The following is an 11,474-nucleotide window of genomic DNA, read 5'->3' as shown; positions in this document are numbered from 1 at the left end:
GGGTGTGCAGCACAGACATGCGTAAACTAGAGCATTGGATTTTTCATCACAGCTCCAAATCTGTTACGTAACGACTTTAATCCGGTTTGAGTATTACCTCAACATATCGCGAGATTTACATATTGTGAGCTAGCTGGATGAAGGAGTTCCAAAGGTGGGAACGCGGAGAGAGAGGGAACGAGCGAGAGAGGGAGGAGCAGGGTAAGTTTGTAAACACTGAAATCCTTGGCTGAGGAACAGGTGACACGCAACACATTCGGATTACCTTATGCATTACAATTAGTGATTTCGAGTGTAGCGGCGCTGGTCTCGCGAATGGTGGAGGTGTCATGAGCACCGTGTGAACACTGCACGAGACGCGACACAATTAGAACACTCTCATTAGAATCAACGACATCTTCGCGCGCTCGCATTGTAGCTTCGTTTAATATTATGAGTGTTCTTGTTTTGTCCCTTCGCGTCGATCGCTTGTAGTGTAAATAGGGTGTTACAGCCTGTTGGCTCATGTGTGATTAGCATTAGCCAGTTAGCTTTAGTGATGGGAAGTCCGACTCGTTTTCACGAATCGGTTCTTTTGAACAGTTCGTTTCAAAGAACCGATTAAACGGATTCAGCTATTCTGTACGCTATCACGTAATTGCGTCATCCCGTAGTCACTGATTTTGTCAATTTTGATCATATTAATAACTATTAGTAGCAGTTTATTGTAATGAAATGTCTTATTTCAGTTGTTGTTTAAAAACAAAGCCATTTAGAAACTTACATATAATTTGCCACTGCAGTAAATATTTTTACATCTTTTTAAGCTGTCGTGCAGTCAAGTCATTAACGTATACAGTACATTTTAATTGTAACATTTCTGCTATTCAGCTATTAAAGTAATTTATATTGCTCTTACTGTCAGCTCACTCATCGGCTCTCTGATTCAGTCCGGTTTGTGGACGAATCGTTTGATCTGGTTTTGTGCATTGAAAAGATCCGACTCGAAAGAACGATTCGTTCACAAATTGAACATCGCTAAGAACCATTTAAACGAAACACAAGGCGCGCTAGGAGTTGCGACAAACCCTCCGATATGTTATCGTGTGGTTAACGTGGTTGTTATGGCTTTATTAAATACTAGTAAGGATTAATTTTACTTTGGAGATCTTTCTGAAAATGCTTAGAGAGGAAACGCATGCTAGCTAGCGGTATGTGTGAGTGTTTCAAAGATACTGGCTTGAAGCTGGTTTAATTTAGCGGAAATGTTCTTTAAACAGGGATGATCTCAGACAATAGTCAAATGAAAGCGTCTTATCGTGTAATCGTCATGCACATTATGCAATCAGTTGAACCCAGCAGGCCTCTGTGCAGCAATGAAGTATGGATTCCTGTCATCTGTCAAGAGGCTGTACAACATTTCAAATTGAAAGTTTAGGAGGAATTCATATTTTAAATAGGGGTTTTATCTGCAAATTGAGCTGAAATTAATAGAAATTACTCTTTTAAAAAGTCTGGATCTCATAAATAAATCATATCTGTTCTCTCTGGATGGTCTTTAGAAGTAACACAGGAAGTAGTTGATCTAAAATGGGAGACGATCGACCTTTTGTCTGCACTGCCCCAGGCTGTGGACAGGTAAGAGCTATTTTCCTTTGTTACTCTTAAATTCTCATTTTCATGTCTTTCTTGTCCCACTGTGTACAGTATATGTGCAGTCCTGATCCTTTAGTCCAAGTGTTTAAGATTATGGGAGCCCAAATATGAAGGTTTCTTCAGTTTCTTTTACGCTCCTTAATCTTGGGGACAGAAGCAGATTGTTGCCCAAAACTTTTATTCTGAAATCACACCAGCTGTTTTAATCCCTGCTTCCACTGGGCAACTGTAAGAGGCTCCCATAGCACTGCATAACTGGATAACATAAGCCGTCATCAAAACAACAGATGGCCTGTTATCATCCACTGCTTCTGTCTCTAGCTTTGAATTAGGACCTTGAATGAGACACAAATTGACTGAAAACTTTGCTGTGGGTTAATGCATGTATCTTTGTCAATGTGTCTCTCACGTCAGAGGTTCACCAATGAAGACCATTTGGCAGTACACAAACATAAGCATGAGATGACGCTGAAGTTTGGACAAGCCAGAACAGATACAGTTATTATAGCAGGTTTGTGTCCCCACATATATGAATTTCTGTCATTCTGTTTGTTCAGTGTGTGTTGTGGTTAGAGTAAGTTGTGTTAAGGCCCGTTCACACCAAGAATGATGACTATAAAGACAAGTGTACCCACACCAACGCACAATAACATTGTGTTTATCGTAAGCCTGCGCTGAAGTTATGTACTCTGCAGCTTTAAAGTTTCAAGCTCTTTAAATTCGGTGGATTCTGATTGGCTGTCAATGTTTTTAATCATTAATCTGCTGGAAAACATTATGAAAGTGATTCCAATTGTATCTTTTTTTTTAATCTATTGGCATCTTGATGTTTCAATACAGCATTTTTTCTATGAGATATCCCAAAATTCACATAAAAATTGGTGGATGGAAACATAGCTAGTGGCCGCTAATCAGAATCTATCCTAGATGACTTTAACGCATGCCTATAATATACAGAATTTTATCTTGCACTAGTGTAGAAGTTAATACAGTTATATAGTTAAAGAATTACAGTGATTATTAAAACTTTATCCTTATAGTAATCGCTCTGGGAGTGAATGGGCCTTTATATTTGATTTTTCTATAAATCATTATTCGCTTGTTAAGCTGTGTATATGCTTTTGTATATATCGTAATGGTAAACTTGATTTTGATTACAAAATAATAGTATCAAGTGTGCTGTTGTACTAAATTTGAGCCTGGCTGTGATTTGGTTGTTAATATAAATTTAAAGAAACTTGCGTTTCTAACAAAATTCGATCTATATATTTCTTCTCTGCCAACAACACAGGAATTAGCATTTGTTGACCGTGTTAGTATTTGGTGCTAAGACTGTGTGTGTGTGTGTGTGTGTGTGTGTGTGTGTGTTTGTGCGCACAGATCAGACACCAACTCCCACCCGATTTCTTAAGAATTGTGACGAGGTGGGTTTGTTTAGTGAGCTGGCTGGCTCCTTCGAGCAAGATCTTCGCAAAACACAGGAGGAGGAGGAAAGGAGAATTAAGGGCACGGTAAGATTTCAAACGTTTTAAGTATTAAAGGTTATCAACTTATATGCTTTGTTTGACAATTTTCTGAATGATCTTGAATCTTGCTCTCAAAGCTTCCAGCTCTACAGACGCCTACAGAGGTTAAAGAGAGGGAGGGGCCTCTTGAAATTGACTCCTCCCCTCCAGACAGCCCTGACTCCACCTCCAGCATGACAAACAGCAAAGATGCAGTTGCCATGGCAAAGGAGCCTATTGCCTTGAGGAAAGCTAAGGTGAATTTGAATTTGCGATAAGAAGGATTACAGTATTTTACAGTGCAGGGTTTGCTTTTTTTCTAGTGCAGCATGTGATATTGTCATGTAACTCACTTTTACAGGATGTTCCTCCACGAACTGCAGCAAGTTCCACCCCTACACCAACCATAGTGCGCCCAGGCTCGCTCCCACTTCACCAAGGATTCGACTCCATGAACCCAACTCAGCCTTCTCCCACCTCTGTTATCACCAGGACCCCTCCGTCAAACAGACTCAGGTACATACTAGTTCACCTCATGTCGAAAAGGTTGTGTCTAGGGCTGTCACGATTCCCTGATTAAATTTGAGTACTCAGTTTTAAAAAATCCTTGATTGCAATTTGCCCGTGTTGATTAACTGGCAAAATACCGGAAGTGGTGAATTCCATGGATGAGAATCCAATAAAGGGTTAGTTCACCCAAAAATGAAAATTCTGTTATTAATTACTCACCCTTTTGTTGTTCCAAACCTGTAAGACCTTTGTTCATCTTCAGAACACAAATTAAGATATTTTTGATGAAATCCGAGAGCTCTCTGAACCTCCATATACAGTAATTTAATTACAACTTTCAAGGCCCAGAAAGGTAGTAAAGACATCGTTAAAGTAGTCCATGTGACTACAGTGGTTCCACTTTAATTTTATGAAGCGACTGTAGGGCTGCATGATATATTGTTTTAGCATCGATATCGTGATGCGCGAATCCGTGTTAGTCACATCGCAGGATGTGCGATGTCAAGTATAGGGATCGTTTGATCTGTATGGACCAGGCACCACAGTTTGATTGAAAGAAGACGGGCAAACACCGAATTCCGTTCTCTTCCACATCTATTTGTGCTTGAACGGACACATACATGCAAAATTATGTCAAAATGCCCGTCTCTGTGAGTATCCTCATTAACACAGTCGCTTATGGTGACGCTTAAAGTGACAGCAGCCTAATATTCCTGCTGCTGTCTGTCATTTAATGTTAATCAAATAACAAAAATAATCTTTAGCAAAGATTAATTATATTTAGTATATACAGTGAAGACTATGCCGTTTTACATTTGATTCAATTTCTGTACTTGAATACTGTTGGACTTACTTGAAAAACATAAAACACTGTTTATTTCATTTGTATCTTTGTTCTTTTATATTTATCTATGCTTGAACAGATTCACTCCCCTTCAAAATCACCCCAATCATTTTAGAATGATTAATTCTGTCCAAATAGAGCTATTCAAGTCATCTGGTGAAATTTTAATTTCGCAATATATATCGCAGATAAACAAAATATTGTTATTTAACAGTGTTGTTCAATAAAACTGTATGATTATTTGCTTTTGATACTTTATTTGAACCAATTATTATTGCCTCATTGTTATCATACCTATGTATTTTAAGTCATTTTAATGGTTATTGTTCACTTAGGTCTACTTTTATTATCGCAAAAAAAAAAAAAAAAAAATCCAATTACTTGATTGATCATCAAAATAATCAACCGATTACTCGATTACCCAAAATAATCGTTTGTGGCTGCACTAGTTGTGTCTTCTTTTCATGCATTTTGGGTGTGCATCCACTCAAATAAATAGCTAGCCTGAGTTTTTGATAGGTTGTGTTGGTCCTCAGCAGTGGAGCAGATTCACTTCTTTGAGCTGAAACTTTTTTTTAATTTGCATGAGTCATTTCAGTGTTGTTCACACCTCTGATTCCTCACCCTGTGTGTGGGGAAAAATGTCCTAAAATAGTACCTCTATAACTCTCTTTTCAGCTCGCCGTCTGGTTCTTTTCCTATGCTGATGCAGCTTCCAAATGGTCAGACTGTTCCTCTTCTGCCCAGTCCAGGGCAGACTTCAGTCATATCGGTATGGCCATCTTACATACGTATGATTATTATTCCATTATTTAATTAGTCAGCTAGTTATTATGCATTTTATTTCAATATCTTCAATAAATATAACCTTTAATAAATTTCAAGACAATTGCCTTCAAATACTACTTGCTGTAAGCAATGTTCCTGTTTTTTACATAACCTGTAGTTCTGTTTTGTGTGAAATATAAAAATATGAAATATAAAATACAGTTTTTATATATTTTGTCTTCTTTTTTCAATGAAGTTGTAGTTATTTAGCTAATATTTGTGGAATATCTGTTACCCTTGTGAAGGAATGTATGTTCTTGCACTCTGCACTATTTTTTTTTTAGCAGCTTCTTGCACCATCAGCATGTTAAAAATAAGTTCAACATTTATGCATTCTGTTGCACTCTGTCCAGCTGTTTTTGAATGCAAGAATACATCCGATGATGACCCTAAATCAGTAATTTTAATAATAGAATCTTTTTTATACCACTGACTAGTCAATTATGAAAATATATACATATCTACTTGTGGAAACCTCCCACAGACATATATAGCTCTTAAATCAAAATAATAAATGATTTGACTATATGTGAGAACATTTTCAACAGTATGACCCTCAAAACAAGTACACATCTTTTTTGTGTTTGTCTATGCTTTGTGTTTATAGTATGTTAAACTTGTGTTGCTGTGTGTGTGTGTGTGTGTGTGTGTGTGTGTGTGTATATATATATAGCTTGCCAGATCATCAAACACAGTGCCCAATATCCCAGGGATTCCAGGCCCTCCTATTGGTGGAAGCAGCAGTGGCTCCTCCTCTCCGTCTGGATACAGTACACACTCTGATGCCAAGACGGTGAGAATGAGCACACGTACACCCACGCAAGCACATGTAGTGTTTACATAGGTATAAGTGCTTAACAACGGGCTTATTATGTAACAATTAACTTACTACACAAATGTAACACACAGGTTTTGAGCGTTAATTTACACGCTGTGGTGTTTCCTTGTGTTTGTGTATGGGATCTGTCTCCATCTAGAGGCTAAAAGCAGCACTATCTCAGCAGAGTCCTAGTGGACCAGCACCAATACAAAAAACAGATCACACTGAGACACCATCACCTGCTCAACCACAGGTGCTCACAGACACCTCATACCTGTGTTACATATATGCTAGTATTTGCCTGTTCTTTTTGAATAGCGTTTGTGACGTATAAAAAATAGTTTAATTAATGGGTTTAAATGGGATATATTATAGTAAATAAGCTCAACTAAAGCATTATGTCAGTATACACTATAACAGCTGACATATGCTTAAGTTCTGAATGTATCTGACAGACCAAGCAATATCTTGTAGGTATCCCCTGCTCCCCCAAAAGGTGGCCGTAGACGACGGGGGGCAGATATTGAACCGGATGAGCGCAGGCGCCGTTTTCTTGAACGGAACAGAGCCGCTGCTTCCCGTTGCCGGCAAAAACGGAAAGTGTGGGTTAGTGCCCTGGAGAAACGCGCCGAGGAGTTAGCTAATGCTAACGTCACGCTCACTGTGAGTCATACAGACAGAGTGAAAAAGATACAGGAAATAAGATGATTTTTGGTTCATTATGAATGATGTTGTTGAAATGTACACTATAGTTGAAAAAGCAATACTTTTATCTAGAAAAGGATATGTGATATTGATCAAAAGTGACAATAAAGACTTTTGGGTAACACTTTATTTTAAGGTGACATAGTTACATGTTACTACTTGTACATAATATATTAATAGCAGTAAATTATGCATAATTACAAGTAACTAACCTTAAACCTAACCATAACTCTATAGTAAGTACATGTAGTTAGTTAGTATTACTCAGTATTTATTTGAGTAAGTACAATGTAACTACGTCACCTTAAAATAAAGTATAACCGACTTTTGTACTGTTACCAAAATTTCTATTCCAAATAAACTTTCTATTCATCAAAGAATCCTGAAAAAAATGTAGCACAGTTTCCACAAAGATATTAAGTAGCACAACAAATTTCAACTGTGATAACATAATGAGCAGCAAATCAGCATATTAGAATGATTTCTGAAGGGTCATGTGACGCTGAAGATTGGAGTAACGATGCTAAAAATTCAGCTTTGCCATCACAGGAATACATTACATTTTAAAATAAATTAAAATTAAACTTTTTAATAATATATGATTTTCAGTGTTGGGGGTAACACATTACAAGTAACTTGAGTTACATAATCAGATTACTTTTCCAAGTAACTAGTAATGTAACGCATTACTTTCAATTTACAACAAAATATCTAAGTTGCTTTTTCACATTGACTGGCAGCTCTCCTGTCTCCATGTTGAGAGAAATAAAGTGCAGAGGTGTTGTAAGCGCTGTTTGACATGATGGTGGTTGTAGTTCTAGACTAAATGTGAACATGCATTTACTCATCTCAGTTGCACAAAAACATTTATTCCTCAAAGGGAATAAAAACAGAGAAATGTAATCTCAGAATTTTATGCAGACCTGTAATAATTAACTATATTAAATTACACAAATATACTTTGTATTTAATCTCACTTTATTAACCAGTGTCTTTGCTACTGACCTTCAGTGATCCAATTCAACCATACTAATAAGCAAAAAATACCTTAGAGTAGATTTAGAAATAAGAGTGTTGAATTTCCTTCTCCTGTATCCTATTCTTCTTTAATTCAGAATGGCAGCACAGCTGAAAGGTTTGCTCCCTCTACTGTACAGGCATAAATATGCATTTCCTTCAGCCTGAAGCTTATTTATTTCACTTTTGGTGTGAAAGGGCCTTAAAATGCCAAAAATAGAACTTTTCTGTTGTTATTAAAAAAAAGAAAAAGAAAAACAAGCCCATAAAAAGTAACTAAGTAATGCAATTAGTTACTTTTTTTAGTGAGTAACGCAATATTGTAATGCATTACTTTTAAAAGTAACTTTCCCCAACACTGATTATAATATTTCACAACATCACTGTTATTTTGCTGTATTTTTGATGAAATAAATGCAGACTTGGTGAGCATAAGAAAGATCTCTTTTAAAAGAGCATAACATTTTTTTTTTTTGTGAATGGTATAGTTATATTTTTGATCATGCCATTGGTTCAGCCAATGTTGCTGTTACGTACATGTGCTTGACAGGGTGAAGTGTCCCTTTTGAGGACTGAGGTGACCCGCCTGAAGGAGCTGCTGTTGGCCCATAAGGACTGCCCTGTTACTGCCATGCAGAAAAAAGCATATCTTGGTAAGATACGCCCACATATTTTCTTTGAATATCATAAATCCTTCATGCGTACCATTCATCCTTCCTCCATTTCTCTCTCTCTAGCTGCAGGAGTAGATGAGAGTTCGGTGTCGGCGTTGGTGATGCCCGTGTCGGTCCCGGCTCCGGTGTCTGTTAATGGTCTGAGCGTGCGTGCAGCAGAGGCAGTTGCTGTTTTAGCGGGAATGGGCTCGGGTCAGTGGAGTAGCACGTCTGGAGATGCTTCCTCCCAATCACAGCCCACATCCAGATGATGAGCATGTCATTCAGCCAATAAGAACTAAATATACTTTGAGGCTTTCAAAGGAGCGAATCCCCATTTCCCCTCAAAACTCTCAGTCACGGTGTGTTTGTAAATCCTCTCATGTGACAAATGGGAACCAATGTTATCATGCTCTAACCACACCCTGCTCACCCGTAGCCTATCACAGACTCTCCCTGGGCGACTGTGGCAACATCATAGAACGCCCCTGTCAGACTGCACAGACTAGGAAGCACTGCAGTGGAAATGAATTCTCTTCTGTCATCTCTATAAAATACACCTTTACCTGAACTTGTATAAATCTTCTCACTAATGCATTCAATTGATATTTGTCTCGTTTGCAGATATTTCTAATTATTTTGCATTTTATTCAATGGTTTTTCTAATATAATGATTCGTTGCATGATTCTGGCCACATTAGAAAGATGATTATTACACTATGCAGATAAGTTTAACACCTTCTTTCTCAGTCTCTCTTGGTGACGCTTTCTCACACTTCTCTCTTACCATTTCTCCCAGTTTCCTTTTCTCTCTCTTCCTCTCTGTCTTAAATTTATTGTCGTATCTAAAGTAATTTCTCTCAGGTCTGTGCTTCTGTGGCTGTTTTGGTGAAGATCGTGTTTCACATTAGCGTAACCTGGCGCCGCAGAATGGACTCCCAAAAGCTTAAGAATGGAGAGAAAATATATTTTTATATTTGAATATCATTATCGGTTTGTCTGCATTTTGCAATATATATATATATATATATATATATATATATGGATGTAACGGGTAGCGTAACCACGTGGACATGTTTTAGATCAGTGTGATTATGATATGCTCTGCTAAATTATAGGTATCTTTAACCAAAATACATAAATCCTTTTGCATTAGAGGTTAGACCCCAAAGTTTAAGTGCATCTGGTCTCATAACAGGGAACACGCACACCAAAACTCACGTACTGATTCTTGTGCTTGCATTTTGTGAATGTACAGTAGTTAACTAACCCAGCTATGAATGTGAAGTCTCGTTTCAAAATGGTTGAAATGCTTTTGAGCAAAGTTGAGTCTTAAAAAAGGTGTTATAGAAATAAAACATTATTTCTTTTTTGGGGCCTGAAAGACTCACACTTGGCCACCCTGAATGAATTTCATCTGGTGCGCATAACTAACACGTATCTTAAGTTGTATTCCATTAAACCGTTCACGCCTGATCACTTTTTCAGTAGGAGAATCTGCATTAGTTTAAGCTTGGCTTTTTTTTTTTTTTTTTTTTTTTTTTTTTTTAAACCCTCTTTGAATATCTGCTTTTTTATGGCAGCTCATTTCTGCTACATAAGAATAAATTCATAAATTATGACCTGGTAAATCATTATTGTGACAAGTATGACATAAAAGTTGAAATTATGATATATTAAGTCATAATTATGAAATAAAAAGTCCAAAATATTACTATATCTAAATTATGACATACTAGGTCATAATTCTATTAAAATTGACACAAAAAAAACAAAACTTTGGCGTAATTGACTTTATCTCATAATTTAGATTTTTTTTTAAATCTAATGATTTACCGAAGCACAATTTTTTTTTTTTTTTTTTTTGTGGGGGAAATAGGCTTCCATATGTTTTGGACAAATGCATATGTTTTCCTCTCATAATGTGTTTTGATTAGTTGGTATGTAGACTATTTACATTTTATTTTAATGATCCAACCAGCCATATCAATTTCTGTCATTGACCTTTTTTTGCATCTGGATTTATCATATTTGGATGTAGAACGTACTGCTTTCCACAGTGTGTATAACTCACTGATCCCAAATTGTGTAATGTGTCAGTGAAGCCCTTAAACTAGAGCTGTAAATATGAAATGAGTGTCAGCATACAAACATTGCTTACTGTATGATATTGACTAACTGATACGGTCCTTAAGATATGTTATAATTAAACATTGATGGAACTCTAGCCTCTTGTACATTTAATGAGATGCTGGTTTTGTGCTGATTTTTATTATCTGGTTTTGAAGGCGTTATACTCCTCTGTGTATATAGAAGTGGTACGATGGGACTTGTGTGCGTGACTTCTCTGTGTACATGGAATAGCTTGGATGAGGTGTGTATGCATTGTGTTTATCAGTGTGAGCAGTATATTATAAACTGTGTAATGCCTTTAAGTTGGAATGTCTAAATGATGTGATATTTACACACGTAGGACATGTTTTTGAATTAACATTTTGTCCATCGCCCCTTTAGTACAACCCTATCCTAACCCCACCCTTATCTCTTTCATCAAAATCTACCTTAAACTATAAAATTAGAGGACACTGGTTGGTTAATTGGATTATTTTTCCGGAAAACCGTATAAAAACATTAACTGTAACTTTAATTAATGTGGAAAAAAATGTGAAAATGCTATGGTAAAAATTGGTTAATGGTGAGTAAAACTATAATAGCTCTAATGGGACACGCCATGCACTTTTACTGTAAAATACTGTTAAATGTACAGGTTTTGGATCTAAGAACAAGCAATTTGCAGAAAATAAGAACAAGTCGTCTTACAATTTACAGAGAAAAACTGTAAATTGACATTCCCAGATTTCCCTGTGTGACACAACATTTTTTCGTTTAAATAATTCAGTTTCTTTCTTTTTGTTATCAGTTATGTACATTGGGGTTTTATTTTACATCTTATGTTG

At 36.7% G+C, this 11,474-nt stretch overlaps 1 protein-coding gene across 3 annotated transcripts; it reads left to right on the top strand.

Moving 5' to 3' along the window:
• Positions 1 to 10: 10 nt before the first annotated feature.
• atf7b (activating transcription factor 7b) lies at positions 11 to 10,744 on the top strand. Of its 3 annotated transcripts, none has more exons than XM_051897407.1 (12): positions 11 to 201; positions 1,542 to 1,617; positions 2,050 to 2,146; positions 3,016 to 3,146; positions 3,239 to 3,397; positions 3,502 to 3,656; positions 5,173 to 5,266; positions 5,996 to 6,115; positions 6,300 to 6,395; positions 6,617 to 6,805; positions 8,415 to 8,517; positions 8,602 to 10,744. In XM_051897407.1, exons 2-12 carry the CDS (start codon positions 1,570 to 1,572, stop codon positions 8,787 to 8,789), a joined length of 1,380 nt encoding a protein of 459 aa, XP_051753367.1. In that variant the 5' UTR covers positions 11 to 201; positions 1,542 to 1,569; the 3' UTR covers positions 8,790 to 10,744. The 3 variants fall into 3 exon arrangements, with proteins under 3 accessions (XP_051753367.1, XP_051753369.1, XP_051753368.1); XM_051897408.1 differs by lacking the exon at positions 11 to 201 and adding an exon at positions 258 to 1,122; XM_051897409.1 differs by lacking the exon at positions 6,300 to 6,395 and having other exon boundaries at positions 20 to 201.
• The last annotated feature ends 730 nt before the right edge of the window (positions 10,745 to 11,474 follow it).

This window comes from Ctenopharyngodon idella, chromosome 6 (genome assembly GCF_019924925.1).
Source record: "Ctenopharyngodon idella isolate HZGC_01 chromosome 6, HZGC01, whole genome shotgun sequence".
In the NCBI taxonomy this organism is placed as follows: Eukaryota; Metazoa; Chordata; class Actinopteri; order Cypriniformes; family Xenocyprididae; genus Ctenopharyngodon; species Ctenopharyngodon idella.
This window is presented reverse-complemented; position numbering and strand designations above follow the sequence as displayed.